General features: G+C 35.2%; 1 protein-coding gene across 1 annotated transcript; it reads left to right on the plus strand.

The window, feature by feature from the left end:
* The first annotated feature begins 3,078 nt into the window (after window positions 1-3,078).
* Window positions 3,079-16,866, plus strand: LOC136408063 (tigger transposable element-derived protein 4-like). Its single transcript, XM_066388826.1, has 3 exons — window positions 3,079-3,335; window positions 4,172-6,395; window positions 15,636-16,866. The coding sequence occupies exon 3, from the start codon at window positions 15,838-15,840 to the stop codon at window positions 16,852-16,854; it is 1,017 nt and encodes a 338-aa protein (XP_066244923.1). The 5' UTR covers window positions 3,079-3,335; window positions 4,172-6,395; window positions 15,636-15,837; the 3' UTR covers window positions 16,855-16,866.
* The last annotated feature ends 10 nt before the right edge of the window (window positions 16,867-16,876 follow it).

Genomic DNA, 16,876 nt, shown 5'->3' on the forward strand with positions numbered 1-16,876 from the left:
CTTAGAGAACACTCTTGAGTATGAGAGGGTAATAAGTGTCGAAAGCTTTGTTTTGAAAGGAAAAATAACCTCTCTATTAAACGTTCCAATAACTAATCCTAGTAGTTTCGACTATTATCACCTTTATTCAATACCAATTGGACGACGGAGTCAATTCAAGGCAGTCATACCCCGCGGTAAATACCTACTCATGAATCAAAACCACTACACGTATCCTGAGGAGCCATGCAAGAAGATGACACCCAAACTATTCATCTGCAACCCAGGAACCCTAGAGAACGCAGACAGCCCTTGTGAAGTCGGACTATTGAGCTCGCCAGAACTTAGCACGCATTGCCCACAAATAAAAATCACCATTACACTGTGATAACTAACCAGCTAGACTCGTCCAACAAATGGATTTTGATATTCCCCACTGACAGAACCATTAAACTAAAATTTGGGGGACAGGAAGAATACAAGAAAGTAACAGGAAGTCTCCTAGCCACAGTGCCAGAGGGATGCCAAATCGAAGGAAACCAATTGCGGATTACCAACGAGAATTCGATAACGAGTACCGACGAACCAGTCATGTTTCCAAATCTCGATGACCAACCACCAAATTCCCTACACCTAAATTTCACTTTCCACTTTCAAGAAGTCAAGCTAGACGAGCTACACGAACTTAAGAACGAGATCCGAGAAAACCAACCCCAGTCGGAGTACAGCAAAATTTCGACCTTCCCAAGCCTATGGACAATTTTAATACATGTGTTAATTTTCATAAGTATAGGATACGTCGTCTTCAAAAAACTTCGAGGAAGACGAAGCCAACCAGAAGGACCAGAGGACGAAGCCGTCAACCCCTGCCTCAACTTACCCCACAGCCAGGGAAGCTCGATCTGAGAAGGGAGGAGTTATATCGCACCACGTACCGTTCCCATATATGTGTAATGTACCTATCTTATGAATTAGGATAAATTAACTGATATTCGAGCTTATTTGTATTTCTCATGAAGAATTGTATTTGTTCTGTACTAACTCGGCCTTTGGCCCAACCAATAAAACTAACGTAACCTTGGCCCCACAGATAAAGTAATTAAGCCAAGGTCCGGAGTTTTCCAATAGACATTGCATAGTAATTAGTTTTGTAATCACCCCTCTATTTGATTAGATATATACATAAATACAGCTTGGGGGTAAAAACAGGGGACTTCCCAATAGAACCTCGACCAGAATAGTTGATTATAGTAGTGACTAGTAGAACCAACGCGTTTTTGTTGTCAAAACCTATCTCCCTGCATCGGGGTACATAACAAATACATTAAAAAAAGTAGAATTATTTGTTGTAAATTTAATTATTTAAAGTATGAAGTAGAGAACCTTAATTTCCAAATAAAGCAGTTTTTGTGTTTTCTTCTAACTTTCCTTAATATTTTCTTTAATATACGACAGACCGACGTCAAATTACTTGTAGATAGTTCTTAAAAGTGTTCAAAGAACGTGTTGTATTTACAATTTCAATAATCTCAACTGGAAGAAAAATGTTCTACTTGAAGCTGCAAGCGCATAGGTGACGCTATTTTTTGCTCACATCTGTATGTCCGCTAACGGGTTGGGAACACTAACTTTTATAAATGGCACCGTAAATGCCGTTAAACATCACGATATCCTCCAAAACTCGTTACTACCGAGTATTAATAAACTATATCCCACGACTGACTGCACATTTCAGCAGGATGGCGCATCATGTCATACAGCAAAATCCACCAAAAAATGGTTTGGAGAACATAATGTAAAGGTTTTGTCGCATCCTGCCAGCAGTCCAGACCTGAATGTTATCGAAACGCTCTGCCGTAAAATGAAACAGCAATTGAGAAATCATCCTCAGCGAACGGTCCCAGAATTACGTGCGAAACTTTAAGAAATATGGAACAGTTTCACACCCGAGTTTTGCCGTTCTCTTGTAAATTCTATGCCTGCTAGAGTTCGTGCTGTTTTAAAAGCTAAAGGCGATGTGACTGGTTACTAAATTTCATTTTCTTGGTGTAAAGATTACTTGTCCCAACATACAGTCGTATTTGCGCGGTATTTTTACTTAAAAAAGGTATACCTTAATCAAGTCGCCAACTGCAATCATTTTCGAGAGAAACACTTGTAAAGTAAATGGAAAGGAACGTAATTTTCTAAATTTTTATTTTTTAATATTAAAAATAACATTAAAAAATTACTTAAATAACTGTTCAAAATGCCCACCATTTACACGCACACAAAAATTAATGCCACGAATAAAATTAAATTGTATTCTTTGCATTACTTCGTCATTGCCCCGAAGATCATGTACTGCATTTTGAATTCGTTGCCGAAGTTCTTCTTGAGTAGTAACAGGTGTTCGGTACACCACGGACAGTTACCGTTTTTGCCTTTTTTTATGGCTAAAAATTGATTTTTACATTTCAACTTTGCCACCCTGTAGCCCGGTTATTATCAACTTTTAGACTAAGGCAAATGTGGTTAAATCGTTTTATTTTGATCTCAGCTACCTATGGTAGAGCGTTGTAGAGACCTTTTAGAGACACCCTGTATATTCACGAGAGTGGTACTCGCGCCAATCGAGGAACGAACCTCCTAACCCGAACAATTATTCTGAATTGATTTTACCAAACATACCTATATACCATATGTTACAGTTTTCCTGACAATTAAGTTTTTAATATTTTTTAATATCATCGTTCTTTTCTATAATTAAAGACCCGTGTCGATAATATTAATACTTTTGTCTCTGTAAAATTACATGTTACTCTTATGTTTGTAATAATATGTATATTTTCCATATTAGAGTTTTAAATTTTAGTTTGTATCAGAATAAAGTTAAAAGTTGAAGGTATAATGTAGCATTATCTGTATGATACATATTCTTTTTATTTATGAGATATAAGGTTCTATTTCAAAAAATATATACTGTACCAATACTTTTGTATACCACTGTACCTAAATTGTAAAAAATTAAAAAACAAACTTGTTTTTTTTTAATTTTGAGATAAAATGGATACACCAATGAAAGAATATATTGAAATTCATCAGTTTAACAAAATGAATTTCCTGGTAAGGGTACAATCTAACCAGCAAGAGTATTATGCGAATTTAAAAATCTTACAAGATGTGCTATTATTTACGCCTTAAGACGAAACAATACTCATTTTTGGATTGCGACAAACTGATATGGAAGGATTTGCTGAAATAAACACAAGAGGAATACAATTCAATTTGAGGTTTGGAAAACCGCCCATAAGAATATTTTTTAATAATTCAAGGGACCGATTAAGAGGCATTAAAAAGATAAGATCCCTCATGGGGTAAGTAACATTCTAACCTAATTTTAATCTTTAATATACAGTACAACCCGCTTAATACGAGTACCCAAGGGATAGATAAATTTGTTCGCTATAACTGATTGCTCGCTGTATTGAGTCCATTGTATTTCCAATGTACATGCATGTATATGTATTGAATAGAGAGCATATTTTGAACAATACTTTCTTGTTTTATAACATAAAATGATATGTCTATCATATATCATCATTTAACCTTTAATAAAGTATTAAAGAATAAAATGTGTTAAGTTTTTGCTTAAAACTTTTAACATGCACTAATCAACAGGTCACAATTACAATATTCCTTTGTGTGACTACTTCGAATATGAATTGAAAAATGAAATTAAAAAGTGAATGCAATTCTAGGATTTGCTGAATTCTTAAAAAACAACAATATAAGTTTAAAGGCGTCGAAATTTCTTTTGGTTACCAAACTTGTTGGTTATATCTAAATATTTATACATATGTCTATTTTTTCATATTAGGACTTAGAAATGTGCTCCTTCTAAACGACATCTTACCTCGTTATAAGCAAACGCAAATACATGTGTTTATATGGAACTTTTGAGGGGACTTTATAAATTGGACGTTATAACCGTGATCTTGTATTAAACGAGTTCTACTGTAGTTACTTTTACTTTACAAGTACCTATTTATAATAAATAGTTAAAATGAAAATTGAAAGTGTCTTACTGATCTTTAGCTGCGATTTGGTCTGCTAAATGTAGTGGTTAGGTATTTTTATTAATTCTTTTGAATGCAACCTGTGTTTTGCAGTTTATATTGTGTTGTGTAATGAATAATTGTATGTTTTTCAGCGACGAATCTACGTCAGGATCGGATTCAGATGAAGACACTTATATACCATTCATTCATTCTTCCACACATTCATCTATCAGATCTATCAGACGGCCCCTTACACCTTCTATCTTATTTTAAATCTTAAATGTTGTCTTTGTACTTTTGAGTAGTTTAACCCTAGAATACTAATACTCATAAAATTTACGACGCCCAATTATTTTCTCTCAAATTTGGCAACAACAGAAAATTTTGTAGATATGGGTTTGCCAGTAGCTTCCTCATTTTTGCTGTACTAAACGTTGGTCGATACGCTTCAATTAAATTTAAAAAAATAAAATTAAACTTTGTGAATCACCCATCTCGTCGTAAATATTACGACGCTTTAGTGTTATCGTCTTGTCAGCAATAAGACAAACAGGAGAATTGTTTCGATCATATGAAATTACGTTTCTTACGGTTCTACACTGCGTGACATAGAAAAGAGAACACCCCGTAAAAATGGTTTAATTTAAATAATTTTTGGTATGCATGTTTGTTTATATGTATAGCAGAAACGATCAAAATTTCACTCATATTTATCTACGTATTTACGAGTTATTCGGAATTTTAGGTTTTTTTTAAATATAAAAATTGCAGTAAAATATCAACAATACAACTGGAAAATAACATTTATTGGAGTGTAGTGTGCTTAGAAACTGCGTAGAGATATGCCTAGAACCAGAATAGAGCGAAATTTTCATCAATTGAGCGAGTTTGAGAGGGGTCGAATAGAGGGTCTACGAGAGGCTGGTCTGTCATTTAGGGAAATCGCCACTAGATTGAACCGTAGTGTAAACACTATAGTGAGATGCTGTCAGGGATGGTTCGAAGAAGGGCAAACAGGCAGAAGAACAGGTACTGAACGACCTCGAAGAACTACAGAACGCCAAGATCGCCGACTCCGAATTATGGCCCTAAGAGATAGGTTCGTCTCGTCGAGGACGCTGGCGGATCAGTGGTTCGCTGAGTATGGAAGGCCCATTGGGATACGAACCATTTATCGCCGCATAAGAAGTTTTGGATTGATTTCCTACCGTCCCTATCTCGTGTTACCCCTCACCTTAAATCATCGTCAAAATCGACTATAGTGGTGCCAAGAACGGATACATTGGACTCTGGAATGGGATAATATCGTGTTTAGTGACGAATCCAGATTCTGTTTCGGTATGCATGATGGTCGGGCAAGAATACGAAGGAGACGAGGTGAAAGATGGGATCCTCAGTTTGCAATACAGAGGCATGTCTATCAGACTGTTGGGGTAATGGTTTGGGGTGCCATTGCATATGGTAGCAGGTCACCTTTAGTTTTCGTCAGAGGCAGTATGACAGCCCAGCGATACATCCAAGAAGTCCTGGAACCTCATCTTGTGCCTTATCTGGAAACTCTTGTTGATCCAGTTTTCCAACAAGACAATGCACGACCACATGTGGCTAGAGTGACTATGGACTTCTTCCAACAAAATGCAGTCAATTTGCTACCTTGGCCACCTCGATCTCCAGACCTCTCGCCGATCGAACATGTATGGGATATTATAGGTAGAAGGTTGCATAATTTACCCCATCCCCCGCAAACCCTAGCGATGCTGTGTCATGCTGTCCAGTTAGCCTGGAATGAGATCTCCCAAGAGGACATCAATCACCTCATTAGATCCATGCCTAGACATGTACAGGAATGTATAAGACACCGCAGAGGACCGACAAATTATTAAATTTTTTTTAGTTTTTAACAATTAAATTTGTTCAACTTTTTAATGAAGTATTTGTTTTGGCGTAAACAACATGCATACCAAAAATTATTTAAATCAAATCATTTTTACGGGGTGTTCTCTTTTCTATGTCACGCAGTGTAGTTGCAATATAAATAATAGAGTAAAGCTAAGCTTTTTTTTAAATTTTGTATATTGCAAAATGTCAAATAAGCCACTTACTCCATTGCAAATGCAGCAAGAAATAGAAAGGATTATGAATGGAGAAGATGACTACAATGAACCATACGAAGATAGTGGAAGTGATTGGGAGGAAGACCACTTAGAGAAGGAATTGCTGCACTCTGACAGCAGTTTAGATGAATCTGACGTAATTGAGGAAGAATATCTCGTTCCAATAGAAGAACCTCAAAATGAAGCTTCATCGTCATCATCAGACTATCAACCTTTAGCAAAATTACGTAGAAAAGATTCTAATATTGTTTTCCCCAAAAAAGTAAGTTTAAAAGGTAAGAATGGTCATAAGTGGACATCTAAACAGCCAATTTTGTCAAAAAGAGTCAGTTCAAGGAACATTATTCATTTTATACCGGGCAACAAAGGCGAATCTCGTAACTGTTCTTCTATAAAGGAATGCTTTTTGCATTTCTTCCATGATAATATCCTTGAAATAATTATTCGTCACACCAACGAAGAGATTGTCAGACAGAGTTCCAAATACGCTACCAGTTCCGCGACTGTGACAACATTTGCAAAGATGAGTTACTAGCCTTACTTGGAATACTGATTTTTTCTGCGGCCAAAAAAGACAATCATCTAAATACTAAACACATGTTTGAAGGGACGGTTTCGGGAACTTTCTATCGTGCCTGTATGAGTAGAGAACGTTTTGCGTTTCTAGTAAACTGTCTCAGATTTGACGATAAAATTACCAGAGAGGAACGAAAGAAAAGCGACTCTTTCACTCATATTCATCAGATATGGAATATGCTTATGGAGATATGCAGAAGCTCCCATACTCCAGCATCTTATTTGACGATAGATGAACAACTGTTAGGATTCAGAGGAAGGTGTCCATTTCGAATGTATACAGGGTGAGTCTTAAGTAATGGGACACAGAGCAACGATGGATTTATGACATAAAAATAATGCAATATAGCTAAATTTATGTTATTCCAAAAGTTGATAATAACTGAGATACAGGGTGCCAAAGTTGAAAAATGAAATCAAATTTTCTTTAATATCTCTGGAACAGTTCGGGCTAATTTCACAAAATTTCCTATATAGGGGTTTTTGGAGATGGTCAATTCAAATTTATCGACGATTTCGGAGTAACTTCTAGATTGTGCCACAATCGACAATTAGGAGTCATTTAAACCATTTAAACTTTTTTGTGCCACGGTGTATGTCATTTGGACTCATTAAAATTTGTTCCCCTACCTTTTCTAGTTAAAAAAGTTATACTTTATTGGTGTCGCTAGGAGCAACGGTTTTCGAGAAATTCAATTAAATAACTTAAATTCCCATTTTTTTCTACTTGTTGACATGTAACAACATAATTTTTTTGTATTGTTAAAAAAGCACAAAGATAATATGAAAACAATTTAATACCGTAGTTGGTCTTCTATTGACATATTTATTTAAGTTCCAAACGAATATTTTAACAATAACAAAAAAAATTACGACGTTACTTTATCTTAGTAGTCTATGATATAACATATGAAAACAAAGATATGTCAAACAAAAATTCAGTTTCACTGCATTGTGTTTGTAAAGTATACAAATAAATTTACAATGTGCCTCTGAATTTAAAGCAAGTAATGTTTTTTATGCAAGATGGTGCACCCGCACATTTTTCCCGTCCAGTAAGGGATTTCTTAAGTACACGTTTTGCCAATCGTTGTATAGGACGTGGATTTGAAATACCCTGGCCCCCACGGAGCCCCGACTTCAATCCTATGGACTTTTGTGTATGGGGTTACATGAAATCTTCGGTTTACCAAAATACAATAAATACACCTAAAGAATTATTAAACAAAATTCAAAATGCAGCCACATTATTTCGGAATGAACAATTGCTATTTAAAATAAAGAGGTCGTTCTGTAAAAGAATTGCAAAATGTATCCAAGTAAATGGTGGACACGTCGAACATTTATTGTCAAAGGAAGATATGTTTAATTTTTAATTTTTTGTTATTGTTAAAATATTCGTTTGGAACTTAAATAAATATGTCAATAGAAGACCAACTACGGTATTAAATTGTTTTCATATTATCTTTGTGCTTTTTTAACAATACAAAAAAATTATGTTGTTACATGTCAACAAGTAGAAAAAAATGGGAATTTAAGTTATTTAATTGAATTTCTCGAAAACCGTTGCTCCTAGCGACACCAATAAAGTATAACTTTTTTAACTAGAAAAGGTAGGGGAACAAATTTTAATGAGTCCAAATGACATACACCGTGGCACAAAAAAGTTTAAATGGTTTAAATGACTCCTAATTGTCGATTGTGGCACAATCTAGAAGTTACTCCGAAATCGTCGATAAATTTGAATTGACCATCTCCAAAAATCCCTATATAGGAAATTTTGTGAAATTAGCCCGAACTGTTCCAGAGATATTAAAGAAAATTTGATTTCATTTTTCAACTTTGGCACCCTGTATCTCAGTTATTATCAACTTTTGGAATAACATAAATTTAGCTATATTGCATTATTTTTATGTCATAAATCCATCGTTGCTCTGTGTCCCATTACTTAAGACTCACCCTGTATACCCAACAAGCCATCAAAGTACGGCATCAAGATAGTCACGTTATGCGATTCGTCATCGAAATATATGATTGATGCCAATCCATACTTGGGAAAAAGCACCAATACTGGTGGTCTGCCTCTTGCTAATTTTTATGTGAAAGAATTAACAAAATCGATCCATGGTAGTAATCGTAATATTACCATGGATAACTGGTTTACGTCAGTTCCTCTGGCGGATGAACTTCTGGAACAGACGTATAAATTAACAATTATAGGGACTCTTAGAAAAAATAAAAAAGAAATTCCACCAGAACTACTGAACACTGACAATAGACCACGAGGAACATCCATGTTTTGCTTTGATAAAAACAAAACATTAGTTTCTTATTTACCAAAACCTAATAAAATAGTGATGTTACTTTCTACAATGCATGAAGGTGCCACAATTAGTGAAAATGGAAAACCGGACATAATTATAAATTATAATGAAACAAAGGCGGGAGTAGATACTTTCAATCAGTTATGCAGTAATATGAACTGCTCCAGAAAGACACGAAGATGGCCACTTTGTGTTTTTTATGGAATGATTAACATAGCTACTATCAACTCATTTGTGATATACTGTGATAATTCATACAAAGCTAATAACAAACCAGTTTCTCGATTCCAGTATATGTTTGAATTGGGAAAAATTCTTGCTGAACCATGGATGCGTCAAAGATTAGATACACTGGCCCGCAATAGTCTTGGTACCCTTCTATCAAACGTATATTATTGCCTATTTCTTTTTAACAACTAGTATAATTTTTATTTACACTTTACATATTAATTCATACACTTCTGCTACATTAAATAATATAACTAATTAAAGATATAATTATCGGCATGTTAAGAAAAAAATACATTTTCGTCCGGCGGGCAAAATACAACCTCGCAAAAGTCTTGGTACGCGTAAAAGTATGTTTATGTTTATTTTTATTTTTGATGATATTGCAAAAAAAAAGAAAGAACAGCCAAGATAGGTCTAAATATGTACATAGTATATTGAAATCAAATTTGTTATCAGTTTAAGTTTACTTCTGTTAACTTTAAAATGGCACGAACGGAATTAAATATTAGCGAACGCAAAATTGCAATAAATTTGCATAAAGAAGGAAAATCCTATACTGAACTTGGAAATATTTTGAAAAGAAGTAAATCCACAATTCAAAAAGTTATTAATCGACATAATACTGAAGGAAGAATTCAAAATAAAGTTCGAACGGGCCGCCCACGGAAGTTAACGCAACGAGAGGAAAGATGGATACTCATGGAAGTGAAAAAGAATCCCAAACAAAGTGCTCCAAAAATTGCTGCTGAGTTGCAGCAACAATATGGAAAGATAGTGCATGAAGATACAATTCGTCGAGTATTACATCGAGGTGGTTTTAAAAGTTGTACTCCTCGCAAGAAGCCATATGTTAGTAAGCAGAATAGGTTGAAGAGATTGAAATTTGCTCAGGAGTACAAAAATTCTTCTCCTGACTTCTGGGATAAAGTGATTTGGTCAGACGAAAGTCGATTTAATGTTTTTGGATCTGATGGATGCATAAAAGTGTGGCGAAAGTCAAATACGGCATTGAGTCCAAGGAACACTATTAACCCATTAGCGCCCAGCGATCTATTTATAGATCACCAGATAAATGATGCTGAATCGTCAACTTCGGAAGCAAACACTCTCTTTTATGGTAGGGTAATATTAGGATAAGCTATAAACCCTTCATTTATTCTTTTATTTAGATTCTGTGACCCTAGGCATTCAGTTAATTTCAGCGCTCTTTTTAAGGTTTTTTTTATACACTGCGTATCAACTTATATCATTGTATATATTGGAACCCTGATAAGGTATGTTGATTATATTTTAGATTATTGTTTATAAAGGTTAAATCATACATATTATATAAAAATTTCTTCAATTTTTTTTCTATCTTGTAGTTTAGAGAAAGGTTTTGCACAATGATCTATAAATAGATCGCTGGTCTTTCATGACTATATTTCTCTAATTTCTGCTGGTCAATAATTTTTGCCAAAGTAATAACAAATATCATAATAACCAATATTATTTTGATAATAGTTAAAATATTCATCATAATATAATTATTTAACATATTATTCATAATTATTTAATTTAAATTTTTACTAATATTTACTAATGATACCATAAATTTACATAGAAGTAAAAATGACCACAAACCCGGTGTTTAAAAAATTGCAAGACGCTGTAGATTACTTCTATTCGGAAGAAATAGAAGGTGACATATTAGCACTCCCACCCGACGTCGACGAACTCACGGATGAAGAAGTATTAGATGACGAAACTACTGGAATTCCTATCGTTACCGACATTGCTGGTTATGTCGAAGTACAGCACAATGAAAGGGAAAACAACAGCGATGAAGAGGATAACTTACCATTGTCACTTCTAGTTCCTAAAAAGAAAATGAAAGGAGAAAAGTTTCAGAAGCCCATCACCAATTGGATCAAAGCAAACCCTGAATATAATGCCGATCCAGTCAAATATAATTGTCGTGGAATTGAAGATAATCTAAAAGGCGCATTGCATCAGGCATCACCATTGGAAATTTTTGAAAATTTTTTTGACGATGGTATCTATGATCTCATCTGGAATGAAACAATCCGATATGCCACTACCCAAAAAAACAAGCAAGGATGGTCAATTCGAAAGGAGGATATAAAAATATTTATTGGTTTTCTCATATTCAGCGGCTACCACACGTTGCCGTCTGAAAGAGACTATTGGTCTGATGAAGATGACTTGGGCCAATCCATTGTCAAAAATGCGTTGAGCAGGAATGCTTATTTGGAAATTAAGTCCCTTATTCACTTTGCTGATAATACAAAAGCTCTGGACAATAGAACTGACAAATATTTTAAAATAAGACCCCTGATGGAAAAAATGCAAACAAATTTTAAAAAGTTTGGAGTTTTCCAGGAAAACCTGTCAATTGATGAGATGATGGTGAGGTATTATGGTCGGCACTCTATGAAGCAGTTTATTAGAACTAAACCAATTCGATTTGGATATAAACTGTGGGCATTATGCGGTGAAGATGGGTACTGCTTCTCTTTTTCACCGTACGCTGGAAAAGAAGACAATCAGTCCAATGCACCTCTAGGAACCCGAGTAATCCTATCCATGTTGTCAGTGGTGAAAAATCCAAAATGCTACTGCATTTACTTTGACAATTTTTTTAGCAGTCATGCTTTATTTGTAAGGCTAAAAGAAATGAAATTTAGGGCCACAGGCACCATTAGAGAAAATCGAACTGCCCGCTGTCCTGTTCAGCCTACGAAAGAACTGGAAAGACTGCCACGTGGATCATATGATTTCAGATTTGATACCGAAAACAAAATATTAGTTGTCAAGTGGAATGACAATAAATGTGTGTCAATCGCCTCAAATTTTGACACCATAACTCCCATGGCTACCGTAACTTGGTGGAATGGGCAAAACTAAACCTCGAATGCCAATTCAACAACCCCGAATTATTTTTAACTATAACCAGTACATGGGAGGGGTCGATCACCACGATTGGCTATTAGAGAAGTATTCTATTGCCATTCGTGGTAAAAAATGGTACTGGTGTTTATTCACGCGAATTATTGACATGGCAGTGATAAATTCTTTTCTATTGTATAGAAGAGTAAATGGGAAGAATTCGATCACGCTAAAAGACTTTAGACGAGAAATTGCGATTTCATACTTAAAGTTGGGCCATGGACGAAGTGTTATGAAAGGCAGACCATTGAGCTTGCCTTCGACATCAAAAACTTATGTTCCAGATAATGTTAGGCTCGACGAAGTCGGCCATTTTCTGGAGAAGCGAAAAAATCAAAAGAGGTGTCAATATCCTTCGTGCAAAAGTCGTCCTTTAACATTTTGCAACAAATGTAATATTACCCTTTGTACAGGTTGTTTTGTCAAATATCATAAGAAAAAATAAACAAAACTCTTTATCTCCATTTAGCGTCTGTGCTCCATATGCCCAGCGATCTATTTATAGATCAGCAATTTCCAAAAAAACTAAAATAAAAAAATTTTAACAAATATTTTTTTTAGATAAATGTCGACCAATAAAATTCAAAAATAATATTTGTTTTTTAGTTTTCGAAAAAAAATTAATTTGGGCGTTAATGGGTTAAAACCGTGAAACATGGAGGTGGCGGTGTCATGGTTTGGGGTTGTATGTCAGCAGCTGGAGTCGGTAATATTTATATAATAGAGGGAATCATGGATCATAAAGTGTATCTCAACATTTTAAAGACAAATTTAAAGCAAAGTGCCCAAAAGTTAGGGCTTGCTGAGGATGTTTACTTCCAGCAAGACAACGACCCCAAACATAAGGCATACAATGTACGTCAATGGCTCATATATAATACCCCTCATTTGTTGGAAACACCTCCTCAGAGTCCAGACTTAAACCCGATTGAACATTTATGGAGTGTTTTAGAGTCTAAAATTCGTCAGCACCATATTCAAAATAAAGAATGTCTAAAACGGATTATTCTGGAGGAATGGTCTAAGATAACCGCTGATGTAACAAAAAAACTTGTTCATTCAATGCCAAATAGGCTATTACAAGTTATTTAAAGAATAGAAATTAAAGGGGTACCCAACAGGGTACTAATAATTATATGTACCATAAATATAACTTTACTCTGTTATAGGTACCAAGACTTTTGCGAGGTTGTATTTTGCCCGCCGGACGAAAATGTATTTTTTTCTTAACATGCCGATAATTATATCTTTAATTAGTTATATTATTTAATGTAGCAGAAGTGTATGAATTAATATGTAAAGTGTAAATAAAAATTATACTAGTTGTTAAAAAGAAATAGGCAATAATATACGTTTGATAGAAGGGTACCAAGACTATTGCGGGCCAGTGTATATACATGAAAATAAAACGCTCTAGCTTGTATTGATATCTAGTGCTGTGTTTCATTGACACCCATTTTCCTATGAAAATCAAATAAAAATAAACATAAAGTGGGCATTTTGTGTTAGAAACAAATCCAAATAAAGCCATATTGTATTGAACGTGCCAACATCTTAACGCTAAAATCACGGGGAGAAGAGAAATTTCAGCATCCATCCGAAGTTTAGTGGTTAAATTGCGAAATGAAAAAAAATCCTTCGGAGAAATAGCTACTGTCGTAGGTTTACCTCGAAGTACTGTCCAAACCATAGTTAGGAACTATGAAAATCGGGGAACTATTCTTAATATAATAAATAATAAAGCAAGATCAGGACGCCCAAAGAAACTAAGTAAAAGAGATATTCGAGTGCTCATACGAAAAATTAGTTCAGAACCCCAATCAAGTGCCCCAAAGCTCGCAGCAGCTATCGAAAGTACCACCGGGAAAATCGTGCATAGTGAAACGGTGAGACGAGTATTACATTCACATGGCTATCATGGAAGAATTCCGAGAAAAAAACCATTCATATCCGAGGCAAATAGGAAGAAAAGACTGGAGTTCGCCAATGGACATTTAAACAAGGATTTAGACTTTTGGGAAACAGTTTTATTTACGAATGAGAGTAAGTTCAATATTTTCGGATGTGATGGTAAGGACAAAGTGTGGCGAAAAGTGAGCCAAGAACTGAACCCTAAAAATTTGGTGCCAACGATAAAACATGGAGGGGGCAGCGTAATGGTTTGGGGCTCAATGGCGGCGGCTGGGGTAGGAAAATTGGTTTTTATTGAAGGCACAATAAACCACAGACATTATCTGAATATACTTCAAGGCAATTTGATTCCGTCAGTAAGACAACTGGGGCTTGGCGATCGATGGATTTTCCAACAGGATAATGATCCCAAGCATACAGCTATAGTTGTGCGAGAATGGATTTTATATAATGTCCCAAAACAACTGAATTCACCACCTCAATCGCCGGACTTGAACCCTATCGAGCACCTGTGGGATGAGTTGGAGAGAAGAATAAGAAAATTCAATATTAGCAATAGAGAATCGTTAAAGACAGCGTTAGAAACATCCTGGTCAGAAATAACGCGAAACCTGGTCTTTTCAATGCCAAGACGTCTTAAAGCAGTCCTTGATGTTAATGGTGGACCCACGAATTATAAGCCAAAAAATATTAATTATTATTGATAATAAATATAAATGTATGTAGACTTTTGTGGAGTATATACAGTCAAACTTCAATAAGTCGAATTTTGATAACTCGAATCAAATTCACTGCATTTAGCACCAAGGTTGTAAATTATGTATAATTTTTACTCGATAACTCGAACTTCTATTACTCGAATATCTTGATAAGTCAAACGTAATATTTGGCGCCAGCTTCGATAAATCGAATTTTCCAAGGGAATCCCCTAATTGCCTGTCTTTTAGCCGTTCCCATCGATACCTTCTTACGCGCTTTAGTTAAGTTAATGAGCCGAACTTGCATGCATGTTAACGTTTTTTGTTACAAAATAGTAAATATTTTCTTGTTTTATAGTTCTGGCAAACTTTTATTTTTAGTAAAATATCAACGAAACGCGTTTTAAAAACTTTATCTACTGATGAGAAATTTAGACTCACAAAAGAAGTGGAAAGTGGCTCACGAAAGAAAGATGTAGCTGCTAAGTACGAGGTTCCGGCAAGTACAGTGTCTACCATTTTAAAAAATAAACAAACAATTATTATCGCGTTCGAAAGTGGCGTAAGTGGCAGTTCCAAGAGGCTTAAAAAACCTACGTACGAGGATGTGGACAAAGCAGTTTTAGAATGGTTTAAATCGGCAAGAAGGCAGAACTTACCTATATCCGGGGGGTTAATTAAAGAAAAAGCTTTGGAATTTAATCGAAAATTAGGACAACCCAATTTCAAGGCATGCCAGGGAGGGGGGGGGGGGTATTTAGCATTAATTCATATAAATTACATAGTGCTTAAATTTTTTTTCCCTTTTTTAAGGTGTGACATTTGTCATAAGAAGGCTTGTGGAGAGAGCAATGATGTGAGTGACGAGGACTGTACGAAATGGAAACGCGATGTTTTGCCACATTTATTGGAAGGTTATCAACCACGAGATGTACTTAACGCAGATGAGACTGGCTTATTTTTTAAATGTCTTCGAGATAACAACCTGAACTAACTTTTAAAAATCAAAAGTGTCATGGAGGAAAACAATAAACAGAGAGTTACATTGATGATTGCCACAAACATGGATGGATCAGAAAAATTGAAATTGCTCTTGATAGGAAAAAGTAATCGACCTCGCTCTTTTCGAGGTGTAAAATGGTTACTTGTTGAGTATCAAGCAAACTCAAAGGCGTGGATGACAGGAGCAATTTTTGAAGAGTGGTTGTTAAATTTGGACAACCAATTTGGAAACATGAAAAGAAAAATAATTCTTTTTATCAATAACTGTCCAGCCCATCCCAAAGACATTCAACAAAGGTTAAAATTTATCAAACTTGCTTTTTTTCCGCCTAATATGACATCAAAATTGCAACCCCTTGATCAAGGTATCATACAAAATGTGAAGTGTCATTATCGACGCAGAATTTTGAGAAAAACAATCAAATGTTTGGAAGAGAATAAAACAATTAATATAACATTAACGGACTGCGTTGATGAGGTGAACAGTGCTTGGAATACCGATGTCAGGCCCGAGATCATTTCAAATTGTTTCAAAAAAGCGGGATTTGGTCAATACTCCGAGTGGGAAAATGAAGATGAAATTCCTTTGATTTTCATTAGTGAACGATTGAAAGAAAGAAGAGAAGAAGAAATTCAGTTGCAAATGGAATATGAAGCTTGGGAAAATCTTAAAGGTAAAGAAGGTGTTACCTTTAATGATTATGTCAACGTCGACGATGATATTGTTACTTCGGAGTTTCCCACAAATGAAGACATTATCGAGTTCTGCAGATCCGAATCTGAACCGCCTGACAATAAAGATGACAGCGACAGTGATGTAGAGAACACTTTAGAAGATAATCTGCCGCAACCACCCTCAAACACGTTGGTTGCAAATTCGATAAGTGTTTTGCGTTCGTTTTTAAAAACTAACGAACATACAACAAACTCGTTGTATAACGGTTTGAATGACATTGAAGCTTTTTTTGAAAATCAAATTAAGAAACCTTCTCGTCAGTCACAAATAACTGAATTTTTTAAATTAACATAAAAACTACCACACTACCACTGGA

The sequence above is a fragment of the Euwallacea similis genome, chromosome 4 (assembly GCF_039881205.1).
Source record: "Euwallacea similis isolate ESF13 chromosome 4, ESF131.1, whole genome shotgun sequence".
NCBI lineage: Eukaryota > Metazoa > Arthropoda > Insecta > Coleoptera > Curculionidae > Euwallacea > Euwallacea similis.